This window comes from Ornithodoros turicata, chromosome 2 (assembly GCF_037126465.1).
Source record: "Ornithodoros turicata isolate Travis chromosome 2, ASM3712646v1, whole genome shotgun sequence".
Taxonomy (NCBI): Eukaryota; Metazoa; Arthropoda; class Arachnida; order Ixodida; family Argasidae; genus Ornithodoros; species Ornithodoros turicata.
Window position 1 is genome coordinate 147,792,102 of NC_088202.1, and position 21,874 is coordinate 147,813,975.

Sequence of the window (21,874 nt, forward strand, 5' to 3'; positions counted from 1 at the left end):
CAGTGCTGTGCGTCGTCCCTTTGTCTGTGTTCGTCTCGTCCCATTGTTTTACCTTCGCACTGGGGTATTTTATCCATTTTAAAAGATGTCATACCAACCCGCCCAAATTTTAACCTTATTTTTCTGCTGTCGTCTCTCCAGGTTGGTACTCCGCTCATATTGCTACGATTGCTTCGTGGTTGCTAACAATAACAGATTTCTTTTTAGCTTTCATCGTAAGTTTGATTACTATTTTTGCACAACCATTCAACCTTCCATTAAGCCGCTTTGTTATAATAATAAAGGTTGTAGCGGGCCGTGGACAATGACGAAGATGGCCACGCGCCTGAAGCACCTGCCTCAGTTCCACCGGCGCGGCCATGGAGATAGGCCACCGTCATCGCCTCTCCGTGGCATACCATCATCGCCGGTCGGGGCTCATGTAGAGGAACTCCACCTCCTCTACATTTGGTGACCCGGACAACGAACACCATGTTCGGATACAATTCGGCTCGTTACTATCCCAAATTCCTGACGACGCCTTCGACGAGCACTACCACAGCGCTCTATACATGGACCCACCGCCGGCAAACCCCGCCGTTAACGTACCCGGCGCCTTTCCGTCTGCGGCCTCACCGTCCAGCACGGCCCGCCCACCTCTGCAGCCGTGCAGCATTTCACCGTCCGGCTCACGACGACAGCATCACGACTGCCCTTCTCCTGTCGACTGACGCGCCGACGCTCACGTACTGCCCCCCTCCACGGTACCCACTCGGACGACCATGCAACGCTCCAACCGGTCGCTGGTCATACGTTCCTCTAACCGACCATCGGTTGACGGATCCCGGGGACCGCCCTGCGCTGTGCACGGACCCCGGCACACTCACTACCCGCCACTTCCCTTCCGCCTCTCGACGCACATTCGCAGCCGGCCGCGACAACAGAGCAAAATGCTCGCCTGCCGGTTTCGGCAGTCGCGGCCGCCGACGCCACGGCCCGCATTAGCCAGCGTCTCGGCAGTCTTCACGGCAATCCTCACGGGTACGCAGCATCATTTCCTGGGACCCTATGAGCTCACGCTCCCGTGCCGGTTGCGGCACCCCAGGCCACGACTCTCACGCCCAACGATTCGCCCTTCATCTGCCTCGCTCATCGAGAGCTTCACGCAACGGGTATTGTGCCGTCCCACGAATTCGTCCTGTAGTGCACGTCATCCACGGCCGCCCTCGCTCTCTCCCTCCGGTATAGACGTGATATTTCCATCTTTCTTATCGCCGCTCCGCGTCTGAGGGGGGAGCCCTGTAGCGGGCCGTGGACAATCTTGTGGCAGCCGACGAAGAATAAGTTGCCACCGCTACGCGCCGCGCGACATGCGCTTCCCTGGCATTCTGTGCCAGGCAGTTCAGTCCTCTGGCAGCCACTGATCGCGCTGCCCAATAAACTGTGGCTTCCTACTTTGCTGCCTGCCTTTCTTCACCACACGCCCACAGTTTTAAATTTGTGTAGAGGAAGAGCCAGACGATCGGAGCCAGAGCAAAACGTTTACTGAACAAAACCCAAAAGAATAATAGTGCACGCCCTCTTAGCTCGGGGATTAGCACGAGCCCAGCTGTTAATCCACCTCTTCCTTAACACTCCCCCGCCCGATGCGTCTCAAATCTAGACCTCAAGAGGATGAAGTAGCTGAATTGGTCTTCTGATGAAGGAACCAGTGACTGTCTTGAGCGTGCACGATCGTACAAGTCCACCACGTCCAGTATGAAGCTCCTGCACCCTTGCTAGCTTCCAAAACATCCTTGGCTGCCGCTGATCCGCCAGTAGTACGAGTTGATGCGGTTGAACGCTGTTGGAGGTTGCATGTCGACTCAGGTTTGCAGATCTAAGCTGTAGCAAGTAGTCCTTGTTCCACTGCCTCCAGTATGCAGTGAGGAGCCGTTCCTTTACTTGCAGCACTTCTAACGGTTCGGCGTCTACGCACGCTGTCTGACGTCTCTTAATTGGCGGCAACGCCGTGAGTCGCTTCCCCAATATCCGATGCGACGGAGACAAAGCTTGGGTGTCGCCAGGATCTTCTGACATTTGTGTCAATGGCCGTGAGTTGACGATCGCTTCGACTTCTGTTAACACGGTCAGCAACTGTTGAAAGTCTAGCTGACTCCGACCTAGTGTTCTTCTGAGAGCATCTTTAACTGAGCGTACCATACGCTCCCAGAAGCCTCCCCACCAGGCGGCACGTTCGGCAATAAACTCCCATGTTATTCGTGCTTGTGTGGCATACTCACGTACCGCTTGGAACTGATTCGCCAGCAAGGCAGGAATCTCTCGAGCGGCTTTCTTAAAGGTTAAGAAGTTATCTGAATAGACCTTCCTTGGCAAACCTCGGCGTGCTACAAAGCGTCTGACGGCCATAAGGAAGGTCCCGAAGGATTGGTCGGAGACGAGCTCAAGATGAATTGCCCTGGTGACTGTGCAAGTAAAAAGAGCCACGTACGCTTTCCGTTGCCCTTCGGCCGTTCTGTAATAAAGTGGCCCCGCAAAATCTACGCCAACGACTTCAAACGCAAGTTGCTGAGTGACCCTATCGGCAGGTAAGGGTGCCTCCTGCTCTGTGCAGGGGCGTGTCTTCAGTCGTCGACAAAAAAGACATTGATAAAGAGCATACTTCACTGACTGACGACCTTTGATTACCCAGAATTCTTCTCTTAACTGGTGCAGAGTTTCCTGTATACCGGCGTGGGACATCCTTAAGTGCTCTCTGAGTATGATAAGCAACGTGAACCAAGCCTCTGACGCTGGCGGCAACAGTATGGGATGCTTGGCTGCTTGTGACTGCTGAGAGCACTGCAGACGACCCTCTAGTCGCAGTAGTCCATCGTTATCCTGGTAATGGCGGAAGTTCTCGAGATGAGAGGACCTTTCTGTAAGTAGCTTTGTCTGAGTAGCCTTGATCCAGTACAGCTCTGAGGACGCCATTTCTTCAGTAGAGAGAGGACCTGTTTTCTTGACGTTTGACCGCTTCGAGTTGTGTACGTAGCGCAGTATCCATGCGGTGACTCTAAGAAGTCGATTGGCACTACTGAAACGTTCGGGTGAAAGTAAATGTGTCGTGCAGCTGACCAATGCCACCTGCGCGTCCAAGCATTCCTCGTCTCCTTCAGTATGATCTGGAAATGCTGTGTGCGGCCATAAATCTGGCTGACTCAGCCATCGTGGGCCTTTCCACCAAACTTCACAGTCACGCAGCTCATGCCCCTTAATCCCTCTCGTGAGAAAGTCTGCCGGATTCTCTTCACCAGGACAATGACGCCATCTTTCAGGAGAAGTCAGCTCATGTATCTGGCGCACCCGGTTTGCCACGTAGGTCTTCCATCTGGATGCCGATCCCTTGATCCAATGCAAGGTGATTAAGGAATCTGTCCAACATACATAATCGAACTCTGTCTGCAAAGCAGTGGATACAAAGCGATATAATCTGGCAGCAAGAAGAGCTGCTGTGAGTTCAAGCCTCGGAAGTGTCTGGCGCTTGAGAGGTGAGACTCTGCTTTTGCTAAGTAGAAATGCCATGCCGCGAGAACCGTCGTCGGACAAATGCTCGAGGTAGACTACCGCACCATATGCCCTTGGGCTGGCGTCTGCGAAAATATGCAACTTGCGCAGCCTGTCGACGAATGAGTTGCTCGCTATCTCCCTAGGAACAGATATGTGCTGCAGTTCCACGACTCCTTTGCACCACTCTCTCCACTCTGCATCGATGTCTGAAGGTAACTGATCATTCCATTGCAATCCTGCCTCCCAAATCTTCTGGAGCATGATCTTGCCCGAAATAGTGAAGGGTCCTAACAGGCCAAATGGGTCGTAAATCCTGGAAATGGTCTGCAGTACATGTCTCTTGACACTCTCCTTTTCCGTCATGGAGTCCAGGACAGACGCAACTGAACATCGTAACTGATCATGTTGAAGATCCCATATGACCCCCAAAGCCTTCTTAGTCTGATTCTGTGTAGTCTCCGTTGTAGAGTTCCCCTTTTTAAACATCTCTCGTAGAAGTGCCTCGTCGTTAGTGACCCACTTCTTTATCTTCATGCCGGCCGCTTCGAATATGCTCAGAGTTTCCTCATGAAGTGTCCTGGCATTTCCTGAGGTGCTGACACTGACCACTAAATCGTCCACGTAAAAGGATTGCTCCAAGAGCGTAGCAGTCTGCAAGTAATCCTTCTCGACTTGCTGTAAATGCTGCTGAATGGTCGCGGACAGCAGGAACGGACTAGATCGTGCTCCGAATGGCACTCGTGTCATGCGCCATGTCTCAATAGACGGTAGAGGCTGTCCTGCGATCGGCGTCGAAGTGTACCATAAGAAGCGCAGAGCGTCTGTATCCTGTTTGTGAAGTGCAATCTGCAAGAAAGCTTTCTCGATGTCTGCCACCATGCCTATGCGATGCATTCGAAACCTTAAGAGCAGAGAAAGGATGTCAGAGTTCAAGTTTGGACCGGCGTGCAGAACTTGGTTCAGGGATAGAAAACCCGGAGCACTCGATGAGGCGTCGAATACAATTCTAACCTTCGTAGTCTCCCTCTCGCGTCTGATAACTGCATGATGTGGCATGTAATATTCCGGGGCAGCAACAGGTGTTGGTGATGCTGCATCAATACGCTCGGCATGACCGTTAATGAGATACTGTCGTATCACCTGATCGTATTCGTTCATGACCTCTTGATCTCTCAAAAGAGTACGGGTGGCGCTGCGTAAACGCTGCTCCGCTACAGCCTTGTTGTTTCCCAGTCGTGAGACGAGGTCTTCATTCCACGGCAGGCGCACTGTATAACGACCATCTTCAAATCTGGTTGTGTCCTGAAACCTCTGGAAAACTTCATGCTTCTTGCCCTCCGACTCTCCACTGTCAACAATACCAAGGTGCTCTAACTCCCAGAAAGACTGCAGCGCATTGGAGACCTCGTCGTGGTTAACGCTGGACACTTGCACATGTAGAGCGTTAGACTCGTAACCTGATTGCTTTCCCTGTATAGACGGTATAGACGTGATATTTCCATCTTTCTTATCGCCGCTCCGCGTCTGAGGGGGGAGCCCTGTAGCGGGCCGTGGACAATGACGAAGATGGCCACGCGCCTGAAGCACCTGCCTCAGTTCCACCGGCGCGGCCATGGAGATAGGCCACCGTCATCGCCTCTCCGTGGCATACCATCATCGCCGGTCGGGGCTCATGTAGAGGAAGACCATCCTCCTCTACAAGGTAAAAGTAAAATAAATAGAAAAGACCGACGTCGAGGTGTCGCTCTTCGGCTATAATCGATCAAGTGAACGCTTTTTTCCCGGAAATAAGACCGGTCGATTAATAATCGCGAAACCGTTCGAGCAGAATGTAAACGTCACGTCGTGAGACTCGTACCGTATTCTTCTGTGCGTGGTCGTATTCGAACGTGTTACGTCATACGGGGTCGTGAGCGGACAACGGCGTATATCGGAGATATTTCTACACCACGCTCGGCTGGGTCACGCCTCATTGTTTGACGGACCTTGTGACGTATATTGATTACCCTGAAGATTACCTGCAAGATTAGAGATGCGAAGCCCCGGAATAAAACCGGAAATTTTGAAAAAAAAAAAAGAGTATTTTTCGGGTTTTTTCCTCGTCTCCGGAAAAATTGTCCAGAATTTTCAGGCGACAAAATTCAAAAATGTGAATTTTCGTGCCTTCGATGCGTTCCAACCCGCCAACTGTGCCTTAGGTGCCTCTAATCTGCCATCAACCACCAACTTAGAGCTCCGTCTGGCTGCTCCGAGCGATCGCCATCGCGTTCACATAATGTCGGAGTTCTGGTTGGAATGGACGGGTTGTTCTCTAATACTTACCTATCGCTGAGTAGACAGCAGTCTCATGGGATGCTCTGCTCTGCATTTATGCCTAGAGGGTGAACACTACTAAAGTTTCTAGCTCATTGTATGCTGTGTGGCTTGGCCGGCAATATTTCGACTCAGCAGTAAATGAGTTTGTTTCCATTTTTGCCAGTCTCTCTAAAAAAAAAAAAAAAAAGAAAAACGTTTTTTTTTTTTTTTCGAACGATTCAAAATTTCCGGAAATTTTGCATCTCTACGTATGACGTACAGCTTAGAAACACCGGGTGAGTAGCTGATGCTCTATTCTGACGAAGTACACCGCGAGGGGGCATTGTTTTGGTAGGCGTCACCATTCCGCAAGTTGGCTTCACCTCATTACCGAAACGGATCTGGGGCGGCAAGGCAAGCTGCTAGAGCCGCACTAACCTAACCTAACCTATCACTAATCTAACCTAACACATCGTACACTGGTTAGTTTAGTGTTAGGTTAGGTTAGGTTAGGTTAGTGCGACTGGTGCAGCTAGCCTCCGCCCCACCCCATCGAAACGGATTTGGGGGATGAGGCAAGCTGCCACAGTCACACCAACCTAACCTAACCTATCACTAAACTAACCTAAGACATCACAAACTTGGTTAGTTTGAACAGTTAATTATGTGTTAGGTTAGTTTAGTGCGACGTTGGCAGCTTGCCTTGCCTCCCCAAATCCGTTTCGGTAATGAGGTGAAGCCGACTTGCGGAATGGTGACGCCTACCAAAACAATGCCCCGCGAGGGTTTTACTGTGACCTGTGGATTCAATGCGCGCACGAGGGGCTTCCCTGTCTCAGAGATTATAGGATTAGGATTCGGAATCCCGGGTCGTTTTTACAATGCCGGGACAGTATCGGGATATTTTTTTTCCAGCTATTCCCACGATGCCGTGTAGGACTGTATCCAACACCTGCACATCCATATACAGCCTGTTTCACCTAAAGCGATTAAAAATTCTAACTGGGAACGTACTCGCCGGATGATTGTGGGACTTTCGGCAATTACCTTCGAGGAACCTTTGCCGCCATTTAGAAAGACTTTGGACAATATTTAATTGCGGGATATTTATCTTCTTCAATTATACTTTGTAAAGTGCCAAGCGAACCTCCCTAACTCACGAACCTCAATAGGAAGTCCTCCACGGATAGCCCCGGCCCCAGCAAAAACTATGCACAGTATCGCAACAGAAATGGTCGGAAAAATTAGTAAAAAATTCGCTTTATCCCCTCCTGCTTTCTTGTCGTAAAGAAAAGCGCACGGAAGGTGCGGGGAGAGGAAGACGTGTTCCCGCCTCTTGTTTTACCTTTCTCTCCCGCGGTTTGACCTCGATTCTGGTGACAACAGCCTCATAACAAAGAAAACAAAACGACCGTCTTATCACAAAGAAGGCGAAACAAATGTAACTCACTCAGTGAGGGTAACTTCGTGTAACTCACTCAGGAGTGAGTTACACAAATGCATCGAGGAGGCCCTTGGTTCATCAAGCAAGGATGTTAATGTCGTCACTGGGCATTTCGTCGAAAACCCTAGGGTTGAGCAGCTGCGGGCATACAGTCCAATGCGGAGCGCAGAACTCGTCGGACTGGGTTGCTCAAAGACATTCAAGAAACCTGCCGCGCGAGCAAGGCAGCCACTAAAGAGCTGGCGGCGGTTGACCGTAAGCGCTGGAGGCAGTTCTGCGGATCGTCGTCACCTTTTGACAAGCCTGCGTAGATATGGCTTGCGGCAAGAAGTTCAAGGGAACCCCCCACGGACCAGCATTCATTCCTCATCTCACAATCAAGTTGTTGTTCAGCACTCTCTGACGTCGACGAATAAGTTTCCTGTGTCTCCTCGGCGACGGGTGGCTTCCTGGAGGGACTGCTGAGAACACAATCCTCATCACTTTCAATCAACATGTACACAAAGGTCTTCATCTTCCTCCACGGAACGGGACGTACGACACTCGATCGTGTTGCTCGCATAGCGTATTCAGGGCGTCAGCCGAAATCGCATCCCGTACAGTGCCTTCAGTATACACGCACCTTTTACCCTTAACCCTGTAACTGGCGCGAATAGAACGCAGTGTCAAATAATTTTTTATGCATTGACGAAGCTTCAACAAGTCATAAAAGTGTAAAACTGCAACCGCGAGGTCGCTGCAACACTCCGTTTAGAAATTGCCACAAAGTTGTGGAAATTGTGAAAATTGATACAAATCGGATGTCTGTGAGCTCAACCGTTCCCAAGTACGCTGACAGACTTGTAATCAATGCCACCAACCCTTAGGAACAGCTAATAACAACATGGAGCATCCACCGAAGCTATTGTTGAATTCCAATGGCAGATTCGGAGCGCCTCCGGAGCAAGTTTTGTTGCTCCGCCGAGAGCAAGTCTGTTCGAATGGCAGATTGAGAACAGTTCTGGAGTCTTCCAATGGGAGCTTCGGAGCGGCATTCGAGCCAAGGTCGCTCCAGGGAGCAACCCAGACTGCTCCGCCAAAATAGGCAGATTCAACCGGAACTCTACGTGACGTGTCACTTGTCGCTCGTGCTTCCTATTTCCTGTCTCTATTCCGCCAACATGGCTGCTTTGCAACGCGTCTTCGCCGTGACTAGCATTTCGCGTCGTACGTTGGCGATTTTGTTTCATGAAGGAAGCGAGAATCAGACATTACCAGGGCAACGTTAGGAGATTAGGAGGACCTTGATGTTGCAAAACATGGCGTTATAATGGAACATGAGCATCCGCTTCTTCTTCTTCCTCCGTCTCTGGCCGCCATCCACCAAGGGAGGTTACCCAGCGCTAACTCCAAGTTGTGCGGAAGTCCAGTCGCAGATTCGGATCACTTGCTCTAGGCCAGATCAAGCCGCTCCACTGCGGAGCCTGCCACTTGCTCCGACTCTGCCATTGGAATTCAACATATGAAATTCTCACTCACTGCATTACCCCTGAACGGGCACCTCGACAATTTTATAGAGTTCGGAAATGCGTGTTGGCAGAGAGCCCAATAAAACGAGAGAGATATTTTTTTTCTGTACGTGCTACACGGGACGTATTATTACAAAAAAAAAAAGTTTGGATGCATTGCCTGATCTCTGTCTGCGAAAATGTCCTGCACAAAGACGATCGTTCTCCAAAGCGCCGTAACTTTTGGCGCGCGATCGTCGTCTTTCTTTTTAGATGCCACCCGGGACACCTATCACCACGATACTTTGTCAAACAACGGAACTTTATTTCAGAAGTAAAATGTAGGTGTCGGCACTCTTCAATCGCTCTCCTCCTCAGAGAACGCCGATTCTGAACATGCTCAACAAAATTGTCGAGCATGTTCTGGTGTTACCTTCTCTCGAGCTCACATCAACCAGATACAAAAACGATGCACGCAACGTGCACATTTAATAAGCCCGCCTTCAAACTTGGAACTCCACAACGGAAAGTGCCACTGGAGCCACTGGAGACAGCCGGCAAAGACGACCGGATGATGATGATGAATGTGGCGTTATCGCCGATGTCACCCTCTTCGTAGTCCGAAGCTGAGGTGGCTCAGGCTTTTTGCAACACCATTGCCGTTTTTCGAAGGCTGCAAGTATTTTGTGTTTTTCCGCCCATGTGACAACCTTAGTCGAACGAATTCAAGCTGCGCCCACGGTCAGTAACGAGGACCTGGATGTGGACTTCTCGAGGGCAGGGTTCAGAGTTGCACTACTTCTGTCTCGGGTCCGTTCCTCTCCAGGTCCGGGATAACGTCACCTATAGGGCTCTCCGCAAGCTCGACCAGAAATGCATGAAATATGTACTGTAGGCATTTAATAAGTCACGGAGGTCAGGGAGAGTACCAGACAGTTGGGTGCGCGTACGTGTTATTCCGCCGTTGAAGCCAGGTAGATCGCTATCGCAGCTGTCCTCCTTTAGACCAGCGAGACTGACAAGCTGCCTTTGCAAGGTAGTGGAGCGCATGGTACTCGTCAGACTGGGGTGGTCGCTCAAACATTGCTGATTCTTCCCGCGAGAAATGGCGGGTTTTCGTCAGCACAGATGAGCAGTAGATTCAGTTCTGGATGTAATCACGTCTGTGGAAGAGGCAAAGGTGCGCAAGAAGGCAGTGCTGGCAGCCTTTCTCGATGTTACAGGAGTACAAAGGGCCATAAAAAATATCAGATTAAGACGTCTGATGAAAGTGTGTGTCATTTTACCGAATAGCGCGAAAGGTTTTGATGTGCGCAATTTGTTTCCCAGAAAAAAAAAAAAAGCTCACATAATCGTGGCTCCGCGCTTTCACCCTTAACTCGCCACTCCAGGTATAGCGAGGGTGAGAAGGTATGATGCCACGTCACCGATGACGTTATAAGGACAACTCGTTCTGGTTCGCCGGTTGGTGGGGGTCAGCTGCCTTGTCCCTTTGCCGCCGTAAACCAGTTTTGCCAGTTCTCCCGGAGAATTGGGGATAGAAGGAGCGGCCGAATCATTACCGAGTCAGGAGAAAGGCTTTGTCAGAACCCCGAACAGCGGAGTAGCAGACAACATTTCTCTAGACCAATCAGCGTGCGTTCTCCTTATAGCGTCAGCGCGAGGTTCCAGGCGGATCACAGGCTGGTACTGGTCTTCACCACCGTTGCGCACGGTCGCTTTTTGCGGCGTATTTTAAATTCAATTTCCGCGATAATTATGACTCTGTGGTGTGAATTACTTCGCATGGTGCATCTTACTGGCCTACTTAACAGTTTTATAGAAAGGAAACAGGGTGTTAAAAATGACTTCTGTGCTACTTTAGGCGGGCGTACGCCACTGCAAGTCACGCTTCTGTCCTTCATGGTTTTCTCGATGCCGGCCTAGAGCACTCTCATGGCTGACTGATTTCCTCCATGGACGCGAACTGTTCGTCCGCACAAGCCAAGGTGATACAGACCTTGTGACGTTGACTCATGGTGTGCCCCCAGGGGAGCGTTCTGAGCCCCACCTCATGTAACGTTGTTATGAATGGTCTTCCGAGTTGCGTCGGCAGGAAAGTGGCTATTTCCCTCTAGCGACGCGTCCAACTCGCTCTAGTCGCTCCGCTATCCAGCAGTACATGTCACTAGCGGGCTTGGACATCTCGAAGAAAAAGACAGTAATACTCCGATTCACGAGGCGGAACGTGCAGCCCTTCCAGCTTTCGGTTACTGGCATACCATTGAAGCACGTGTCCCACCATAGGCACGGTGCGACACCTAAAGATGTCGCGCTGCTTCGTCGCGACAGCGCCGCCAGTGGCGATCTTGGAAGTATCCGACGTGATACCACGCCGCCCGTTCTGTGCATCCTCAAGTGGAACCGCAGCTTGCGTGGCTACCGCCGTAATTAGGCGGGCTGATTTTCGCAGTGAAAATAATGCGGAACCTTTCAGGGCTGTGAACGAAGAGAATGGAAACAAACTATACGCAGAAGCAACGACCGTACTCGACAGCGCGGAAGGAGATACAGCCGCTCGCGTCTGTCTGTGTCGAAACACCTCTAAGTGATACGTCGAGAGGATGGTTGTTTGATGTCTCACGAAATCCTGGCCTGCTAGCGGAGACTATATGTAGATGCATTTTTCTGACTGCAGCCTCTCGTAACATTATGTTTTTAACTGAGTCTCGTATTCCTTTTCGTTTTCTTTTAAGTTCCGCTTTTATTTTCAATTCTTTTAAATTTTCTTGTTTGCGCCGCGAAGCAACTGTGGCCATGAGCGGCGTACAGACGTAGACAGATGGAGAGAGGACAACAGGAAGGAGTATAGGGGACAGGGGGGTTAGTATGCGTCCTGGACTGACTTCAGGGGAAGCTGTGCACACATTCGTCTGGAAAAAAAGTCTTCGGAAAACCCGGGGAAAACCTGAGACAGCACAGCTGGTGACAGGATTTGAACCCGTATCACCTCCCACACTCTTAAAAAAAAATTGTGTACTTTCACTCCTTTTTCCTGCCACATATATAACACCCTTTTGGAGCTGCCGGGGAGTAATATTACTCTCCAGTAGGGAGAAAGGTGTTATGCTACTCCCTTGAGGGAGTGAGGGGACACCCTTTTGAGAGTAATTGTACGCTCCAAAAGGGTGCTATATATGCGGCAAAAAAAGGAGCTAAAGTACACCCTTTTTTTTTTAAGAGTGCAGTCTCGGCGTGGAGCTGGTGTGCGGCCGTTTTAACCGTACAAATAAGCACGTGTGGGCGGAAAATATTGTCTCAACCTATACATCAGTTTTCTAGCATCTGCAGATACGATAACGCTAAAGATTACCTCAAAAAAGAAATGATATAAGAGTTTTTACCGCGGTTACCGCCTTGGGCTAGCGGCACGACGGTTGTGAAATGGTCGGTGCGTAAGTACTAAACTTTTTGGACAACGTAGAATTTCCGTTCTCACTGTGAGACTCGTCAACCAAATTACCGGGAGCAATATCGGCTCTGGGCACTGCCGATGAAAGACCTGAATCATTATCTGAAAATAAGCTGCACCAGGACGAGAGCCGCTGATATTTCGAACAGAGACCGTTCTTTTTCTGGGCATCGTCCTAATCATACGCATGGTCCCCATCATCCGCAAGAGAGGCTCGCTTGAGACAGGCAAGATGGGCACGAGAGAACTGATGTTCTGAGGCTGGAACAACATAGAAGGGACAATCACATACAAGGCCTCAAGTTGCCTAAGAAATTAACGATGAAAGATGAAAGTCACTGAAAAGGTTAGCCAGCTGTAGGACTCGAACCCACATCTTCTGGATTACCGGTAATCCAGAAGATGTGGGTTCGGGTCCTACAGCTGGCTAACCTTATCAGTGACTTTCATCTTTCATCGTTTCTTTCAAGATTGGCACGTTTCTCCAGACGTTGGATGTTTTTTTTTAATTTCTGTGACGATGTATTCGCGTGCAATTTCACAGTGAGGTCTTCGTTCAACAAGATTTACACTTTATTCCTATTTTTTTTACCATCAGTTTCGAAATCCCATTCGGAAAGCATTGTGTAGAGGCAGCCAGGTGCAAGGGTGGTGCAAGTGTGCTTGTGTTGTTTACGTCACTTATATCAGTTTAGAATATTCTGAATGGCAATTCAGCTTGAAAAGACAAGGCATCTCCTTGAGAGGGCGCTGCCATGTGTTGGTATAATTTGTCCCCGTATGAGTTGTCCCGCTATGACATGTCTTGGCATCAGTTCTCCCGGTATGAATTGTCGTGGTACGAGTTGACTTGGTATGAGATGTCCCGGTATGAGATGTCTTGGTATGGGGGAGGGGGGCTGCAGGGCACAAGCGACTGTCGTTCTTTCGCAGGAGCTCATTTTATTCCTTGCGGAACATGTCGCAGACAAAAAACTTCCTTGTTCTTCATTGAACGAAATCCATAACCTATGGTTACTGGGTGGTGGACCGGGCTCTGATTCTTTGCTCTAATACACGAATTTCAAAATCAGTGCGTAGCTCGAAACTGTCCTTTCAACCTATACAGTTGAACAGCGCCAACTGAGGACGCGCACCTACATTACACATAGTCCAAAGTCTACAAATGGCAAATACAAAAATAAAAAAACAATAAAAATAAAACCATACCAAATCCAAAACGAAACAAAATAGAATAACAACGTTCATGTTGGCGAGTTAAAGCTAAAAAAGAAGGGTGTGATTAGCCGTAATCAGGAAGACCCATACGAGGAGAGGCTGGGAGAGGGTATTTTTCGAGTGTATTTATGCGCCCAGTTTGCGCGGAATAAAATTCTTCTTCTTCTTCTTCTTCTTCTACCAATGGGATAATCTTTGGTTGGCATTTCAGTGTTGTGTCGTCGTCGTCTTTGTGTACATCCTTCGTCTTTATCCGCGCACTGAGGGCTTTATCGACTTTAATTATGGCAAAATTACTCTCTGAAATCGATCTTCGATCAGCCATAATCCTGCTTTGTCTTCCGCGTAGTCTCCCGAATATAAATCACTATCGCAACGCCTTCTCGCGAGCCATTCCCCGATAAATTTCACCCGAGATATTATCCGTAATAAGCGCGATAACCACACCGCCGCCGCCGACGTTTAGACCCATCAGGCGCTATTATTTCATTTAATGTGACAGCCTTCTTCATCAAGAACAACCTACGTGGCTACGATTTGTCCAGTTGGGCGAAACGACGCCGAAATTTTTCGGTCTCTTTTTTTTTCTCGCAACCGGTTTTTTTGGCCGGCGCGAATTGTTCCGCGTCGTCGACGGCCGAGCATTAAACTGATAAGAGATCTTTTCCAGCTTCCGTACGAATCCGTGTGGGTTGGTCGGATATACATTCGATCTGATAGGGACGTCTTCACGGTAATTGTAGTCTGTCACCCGGGTACGCTGTAGGGTAGAAGACGTTCGAACCTCACGAGGGCATCGTACTTTTGTCTCTCGACGGGAATCGTGTAAAGCAGCCTGTAAACGATGGTGAGGTACTACCAGTGATGGCCAGTGGTTAACTACATGTAGTTAAACTATACTAGTTAAACTACCTGATTCTAGTTAAAAAGTAGTTATCAACTACTTGCAGAAATGTAGTGGCAACTACTAGTTAAACTACAATTTTACGTAGTTAACTACAGTAGTTAGGTTACTGAAGGCGCCAACTACTTCCGATTTTGCCGCAAGCTTTACGGCATGATTGTGCTTCCGACCTTTACCTTGAGCTACTTGTTTGATGAGAACGGAGGTGCAGAGCAATTGTGTCGTGCATGTGTACTAAATCTTCACTTTTAATGCTTGTCTAGTGAAGCCTCATTTGCTGCGAAATAATTCTGCGACTTAGTTTATCGCGTAGGCACAGAAGGAATCCCGCTGCAAGCTTTGTATTTGACGACCGTAGCAATGGCTTGAGTCAAAGTTTATTATTGCTCGTGATTCATATTTAGGTGCCCAAGAAGACTACATGGGATTGGTGTTGGTGGACAACGTTAAGTAGTTATAGATGTAGTTAAACTACATTGCAGTAGTTAAAAAAGTAGTTTTAACTGCTCCCCTGAAAAGTAGTTGATCTACTAGTTAAACTACTCAATCACAAAGTAGTTAGTAGTTATAGTTAAACTACTGTAGAAGTAGTTAGTGGCCAACACTTACTACATCGCGTTCATGAGTGTTTGGAGGCAGAAGCTTGCAGCGCACACTTCCGCGGAAATGCAGCGCCTCACTGATATCACTGAAACTAAGCGAAAGAGCTTTAAACGTACAATAAAGCAGTCGAGGTCGAACCTATGCAATCAGCATCACGTGAGAGTGCTATAGACTCAAAGGTTCAGCACAACGAGTAATATGCGCGCGAGTTTATTCGAAGTATTTTTAATTGGTAAACAAAAACGCAGTCAAGAATGTCGGGGCGACGCCTGGTGGGAAGAAGTCCTCAATTTGTCGAGCAACCCTGTAAATAAGGAGGCCGATAAACAGATGGCTTTCCTGTTGGGATTTGCAAATACTACCTTTTGAGAAAGTGTAATTTGTGTGAAAGAAAATAAACACAAGCTGAATCTTGCACTCAGTAGCTAGACGTCTATACCTGGGCCTTGTTTCAGCATTGTGGCGCTGCTATCGTACGTCGCTCTGTTTGGCCCAGAGTCGTGCGCATGAGACATTTTCGCCGCCGTACTTGGCGGAGTTGGCGTTTCGTCGGCCTGCTTCGCCACACTGTTGCCAGTAGATTTAACTTTGCATTTTTTCGGGAGCTATAACGTCTGTGTGATAAAATATTGCGGCATTTTACTCCCGAGGACGTACACAATTTAGGGCACACCAAACATGAGGATGCACCTCGACTGCTTTATGGTACCTTTAAAGGAGTACAGAGGGCCATCCAAAAAAAATTCAGATTAAGATGCCTGATGAAAGTGTGTGTGTCATTATACCGAATAGCGCGAAAGGTTTTGATGTGTGCAATTTGTTTCCCAGAAAAAAACTCGCATAAACATAGCTCCGCGCCTTCACCCTTAACTCACCACTCCAGCTATAACGAGGATGAGGAGGTATGATGGCACGTCACCGATGACGGCATAAGGAGACTCGTTCTGGTTTGTCGGTCAGTGGGGGTCAGCGCCTTGTCCCTTTGTCGCCGTAAACCTGTTTTGCCAGTTTTCACGGAGAATTGGGGATAGAAGGAGCAGCCGAAGCATTACCGAGCAAGGAGAAAGGCTTTATCAGAACCCCGAACAGCCGAGTAGCAGACGACAGCCGAGTAGCAGACATTTCTCTAGGCCAATCAGCGAGCGTTCTCCTTATAGCGTCAGCGCGAGGTTCCAGGCAGATCACAGGCTGGTACTGCTCTTCACCACCGTTGCGCACGGTCGCTTTTTGCGGCGTATTTTAAATTCAATTTCTGCGATAATTATGACTCTGTGGTGTAAATTACTTCGCATGGTGCATCTTACTGGCCTACTTAACAGTTTTATAGGAAGAAAACTGGGTGTTAAAAATGACTTCTGTGCTACTTTAAGGGCGAATCACTTCTGCGCAAGACAACAGAGAACGTTTGTTCGCACAGTGCTCAGAAATGGCGTAAAATATCGTCAAAGCAGAAGTACTGGCCCCAGTCAGAAAATTCTGTCCTACGGATGTCCATCGGATATACTTATCCGCAGAATACTGAAATTCCTCCAGCGGAGATACTACGGTGATCCACTTGGGCGGGCTTCGAACTTCCTACGAACATCCACTTTGCGGACATAACCAGGGCATACGAACATAAACAGGAACTCTCTGGGATGTAGCATGTATCTGGAGCGCGTGTTACTTTTTTATTTTTCGGAAGTCAGTATACGCTTTGTAGTAAAATATAAAGCGTGTTTCCGCCATTTCTTTTTTTTTTTTTTTTACATCTGCCGCCGTCGCCGCTCGTTTCACTTTCTGTTGCTCCGTTTTGCTTCCCATGAGGGAAAATCGGCGCGGGCTCTCTCAAAAAAAAAAAAAAAAAGCAAAGAAGAAGAAACAGCAACAAGAGATTGGGCCACTCAGCCGAAATGCTTTGGAAATAAGGTTGCATTCTCTCCAAACAGGGGACAGACACTGTACATTGGTGTTCTCGCGGGCTTCTACACATTCGAAAGCCTCGTTCGCCTGGCAGTCGAAATGAAGGGTGAGCTGTCTAAGTATAATTGGATTACGTGCACAAACAACCGTGAAATGAGAAATTGTTTGGCGTATTACTTCGGCGTAGAGGTAATGTCTCTGTTTCTTACTCATGTAGTTTGAGAAAGTGAGTTGGTTCACGGAAAGTCGAATTTCTGCAGTGCTACATCGTCCCGCGTTTCTCTCTCTCTTCAAATACATGATCCGTACAGCATCCCATCACGGAGCTGATTCGGACAATCCGTGAAACAGCCGCAACAGGACCTCCTGCGGATATACGGCTACGGATATCCCTCCATAAATATCCGAGGAGAGTCCTGCGGAGGTCAGTTTTCGGATATGGACATTGGGATCTATTTCGGACGTCCGTAGGAGATGGTGTTCTGTCTGGGGCATGTTGTCCTTGCCTTGCCCTCGTCAATGACACATTTTGTCGAATTCCAGGACTATTGGTTGATTTGTATTGAGCCCGAATTCGCAAATGTTTTAGTGTGCGGCACTCTATCGAGATGGCAGCCACATGCTCGAGACGCACCAAACTTTAATTTATTAAAAATCAACGGATCAACGTTGTCCTCTAAAAGAAATACGTCATTGACTGGAGAAAAGCTAAGGGAACACGCCAGTACAAATCTTATGATGATAGTTGAGAGCGTTCATGTGTGTTGTGCGAACGAAAATTACTCATCGATTTCTGAAGAAGTGATTCCCCCTTAAACCAATCGCATATCCCTGAGGAAGCGTAATCGGGGCCCAGATGACCAAGCGCTGGGATGATTGGTTGGCCCCAGAGTTCCCAGAATTAACGTACCGGCGATGATCTTGCTCGTTGTTAAGCGCAGTCACAAGCTTGTCCGTTTATGGGGAACTCAGTGACAGGGGAACGTGCTAAATGTCAGCTAGTGTGCCACAGATGGAGCAACGCGGGCAGTTACATTTGATCACCGTGTTATTCTTATGAGGCGTATGAGCAAATCTCAGGTGTATAGTCGCTGAATTTAAGGATGCTCACGCCAGAAGGAATGAAAAAAAAAAAAAATATCACGTTAGGGGTCAAGAGACCTGGAGCGGATATGTGGGACTACAACAGAATGACGATACTTAAAGGGACTATGAAACGATTTTTTTCTTCGTTTCGTTCGAAAGAAGACATTTTTCTGAGTCTAGAACCGAAATTTTACTTTCGTCGCGCGAGCGGATTTCGCGGGAGCGAATTTAAACGGAGCGGCGAAGGGAGGACAGCTGGCGCCGCGCCGTGACGAGCTGCCGAGCGGAGACACAACGGGTAACTTGACGCGACCACGGCCGGCTCAGCAACACGTCATCGTGACGTGTTGCTGATCCGTAGGATCCCGCGTATGCGTTCATCGGGAGTGGAAATCTCCATGACAGCAGCTTTCGCGCGATCGGCAGATTTCGGCAGTGGCGGCAGCCACAGCGAGCTCGCGGCATTACTTGCCATTGTGCAACACCGGTGACGTAACGGGGAACCGAAGAGCGGTCCGTACAGTTACACCATCGACAGGGAAATATGCGCGGGAGAGGAGGAACGCGGAAGAGACATTTCCAGCGCGCGCTCCTCGCAGAGTGGAGCGATTTCGTCCGGAAAAATTTGTGGCATATTAGTTTCTCTGCGGGAAGAACAGTTTCCATCGAAAAAAAGTATGGGGGTTCGGGAAATTTCATAGTCCCTTTAAAGAAATCACCCAAACGGCAGGAACGGCTCATTCCACCGTCCGCTAACTTGACTGGTAAAGGGCGGGGAGGGGGGGATATGTTTATTAAGAAAAAAGAAAGGAAAGGTTAGCCAGGCAAAGACCCGGCTTGCTATTCCGAAGAGAAAAAGGAAAAGGGGGGAAGGGGAAAACGAAAAATAAAAGGAAGGAAAGAAAAAAGAAGAACGGGGGAATAAAAAAAAGGAAGGAAACAAAGGAAAAGGGTAGAGAAACAAAAAGAAAGGAAAAGAAAGAAAGAAAGAAGAGCATAAACATTAGCACAACAACATTACATGCAGTTCACGAGTCCTGAGACTCGGAGAAAACCGAGGAGACCGGCAGTGACAGCCCAACTGGTTGGGGTGCAAGACGGGGCCAAGAAGAGCGGCCCAACGAACAAGTCGTTACAGCCAATCTGGAGCAGAGGCAGCGTAGAGTATCGGGAATGAAACTCACCAGTCAGCATCCCGTAATAAGGTTGTTGTTATATCGAGATTTTTACGACTACACTCTTAGAAATGAACTTCACCGCATAGCACGCTCATAGCCAACCATCATTCCGAATGACAACGTTCTCGTCCCTGATTTGTTGAAAACGTGGGGCGGAGCCTATTGTGTGACACTTATGCTGTTCATAATTGTCACAAAAAAGGCGTACGCCTCCCGTTTTCAGCAAATCAGGGAAGATAACGATATCATTCGAAATTATGGTTGGCTAGGAGCGTGCTATGCGGTGAACTTCATTTCTAAGAGTGTACCACTATAAAAAAAAACACATTTAGCTATAAAAATTAATTCAGCTTGCGTCTGATTGTCCCGGTTTTTCACGCTACGTGTCAGTTCACGATAATATCCTACCAGCTCGCACCGGGGTTTCTCTTTGAGTAAAGTTTGCGCATTTTTGGAGGAAGGTATATCCAACCAGCTCGCGTCGGAGTGCCCTTGGAGGTACATAGTACAGACATTCCTGTCTGTCGAAGGGTTACCACTACCTAGGACGTATTTCTCAGAGTTCGAGGTAACTCGTTATAAGTAACTCGTTACTGTGACTAAGTTCCTTTTTTTGGTAACTTGTAACGTAACTCGGTACTTTTGCGCCGTGGTAACTTTCAGAGGAACTCGTTCCTTTTTTTGGGAACTTTGCCAAAGTAACTTAAGTTACGTTCCAAGTTACTTTTAACTCGGTTTTCACTCACGTCCACACATTTTCTTGCTTTCTCTCCGGTTCCTTCATGGCATATTTTGCCATAAAACGTGATATTCAATGAGTGTCAGTATTTTATTCAGGAAGTAAGAACTGCTGCCATTGAAATAAAGCTGAACCGTTGTGCGCCCACAGGGGGTAAGATGCAAAGCGTTCGAATAGACCTCAACCAGAGAAACGTCATCATGACATATAGGTAGACAGACTGAAACCGAAACAAAGCGGAAGGACGGCTGGGTTCCACGAACGGGCACTTGTTCGCTGTCTCCCATTGAAAGAAAAGTAGGACCGAGGGTCTCGTCCATTCAAGGGATCATGTCGTAATCCCCTCAAGACTGTGGCTTTCGGGCGCGACCTTGTTCACCTCTAGCTTCGAGCGTAGTTCAAATCTACCAAATTTTGTCGCCGTCGAACTCTATGACGTCATTTATTTATAAACAGGGAGAGGTCTATTGTTGGTCATAAAGGAAAACAATCTAAGCGTGTTGCACACCTGCGTAATGCTATTTTGTGTCCGAAGTAACTTGGAAGTAACTCGTTCTTTTTGTTCAGTAACTCAGTAACTGCGAGTTAGATTTCATGTGAAGAACTTCGTTATTAACTTACTTACGTTTAGCACGCGGTAACTTAACTTGTAACGAGTTCTTTTTGACGGGTAACTTCTCAATCTATGGTATTTCTCTCGCGGAGTTCCACTTGAAAGAACCCTCGGGTGAACAAACTGAATACTGAGACCAAACGCTTGTCATGATCTTGCGACATAAAAACGCCAGTTACGAGCTTTGTACTGCGCAAAACACATGCTGCTCAACCTTTAAATGCAACAAAGGCGACGTTAATCACAACTTGCACTTTCGCGTCTTGGAAATGAAGGCGTGTTCGCGGAACTGCCATTAACTTCGCTTGATTGTCAAAAATACACAGAACACGCCGGTGAGCACATTAACTGTTGCTTTACATTCGAATTGAAAATTGTATTTTCGAAAACCACCTGTCGCTATTGTGTAGCATAAATGGACATTCCGAAAAACATTTATACTAAACTAGATGCCAACATCGCACGCGATGTATCTACTTGCAACCGTCTCCGGTGCTTTCATGTTCATTACACTCCTCAGTTCAGGTGCGTATAGATAAAGCTCTTTTCCTGAGTTTTCTATAGACGCTGTCTCGTATAGTGGGATATCACGGTGTTTTCAAACGTTTTGAGCTCCTCACCATGCAGTCCTGTGCAAGTTAAGCTAGTGTAGCACCTGGTGACAGGGTACAAGTTACTGTGAGGGGAAGTCCCAGATGAAACAGATTGAAGTGAGGTGAGGAAAACTTGCAGAAAGGGAGACTGAGACGAGGAAATTTTTCAGAAAAATATTGAGGTGAGGTGAAAGAAATTTTCTGTAAAAAGATTGAGGTGAGGCGAATGCCCCTTGAGAAACATTTCGAGGTGAGGAAATTTTCTGTAAAGAGATTGAGGTGAGGCGAATGCCCCTGGAGAAACATTTCGAGGTGAGGAAATTTTTCAGGGAAGAGATTCCCGTGGGGAGACACATTCTGTGGTAAAAATAGAGACACGTACTAGTTGATGAAAAATATTAACTATCTAATCGGTACAATAAGCTGAACCTACCATAGCAAACCTGAAATGGGCCCCAAGCATGGGCCTTCAAGGGCCACGTGACTTTAAAGATGGACCCGCCCGTGATCTGAGGAAAATTCCTTTTCAATAGACGCTGTCTCATATAGTGGGATATCACGGTGTTTTCAAACGTTGTGAGCTCCTCATCATGCGGTCCTATGCAAGTTAAGCTAGTGTAGCACTTGGTGACAGGGTGCAAGTTACTGTGAGGTGAAGTCCCAGATGAAACAGATTGAGGTGAGGTGAGGAAAACTTGCAGAAAGGGAGACTGAGACGAGGAAATTTTTCAGAAAAATATTGAGGTGAGGTGAGAGAAATTTTCTGTAAAGAGATTGAGGTGAGGCGAATGCCCCTAGATAAACGTTCCGAGGTGAGGAAATTCTTCAGGGAA

At 48.1% G+C, this 21,874-nt stretch overlaps 2 protein-coding genes across 3 annotated transcripts in view; one reads left to right on the top strand and one right to left on the bottom strand.

Moving 5' to 3' along the window:
• The window catches only part of LOC135384244 (uncharacterized), a 92,436-nt gene that overhangs the window by 43,730 nt on the left and 26,832 nt on the right, over window positions 1-21,874 (top strand). The window contains exon 1 of one of the 2 annotated variants that reach the window (XM_064613454.1): window positions 20,903-20,973. The exons of the other annotated variant lie outside the window; for it this stretch is intronic. Within the exon in view, the coding sequence (XP_064469524.1) occupies window positions 20,916-20,973 (58 nt within the window). The 5' untranslated portion in view covers window positions 20,903-20,915. Of the gene's footprint in view, window positions 1-20,902; window positions 20,974-21,874 lie in introns of those variants that run through there. 2 annotated transcript variants of the gene reach the window in all.
• LOC135385136 (uncharacterized) lies at window positions 1,639-7,781 on the bottom strand. Its single transcript, XM_064614312.1, has 2 exons — window positions 7,476-7,781; window positions 1,639-4,998 (listed from the first exon to the last, which is right to left on the bottom strand). The coding sequence occupies exons 1-2, from the start codon at window positions 7,779-7,781 to the stop codon at window positions 1,639-1,641; spliced, it is 3,666 nt and encodes a 1,221-aa protein (XP_064470382.1).

Coding starts and splice junctions, on each gene's coding strand:
- LOC135385136 (XM_064614312.1), bottom strand. CDS start 7,781: ATGAAGACCTTTGTGTACATGTTGATTGAAAGTGATGAGGATTGTGTT. Junction 4,999..7,475: donor CTGCCTTGCTCGCGCGGCAG/GTTTCTTGAATG, acceptor CCGTCTATACAG/GGAAAGCAATCAGGTTACGA.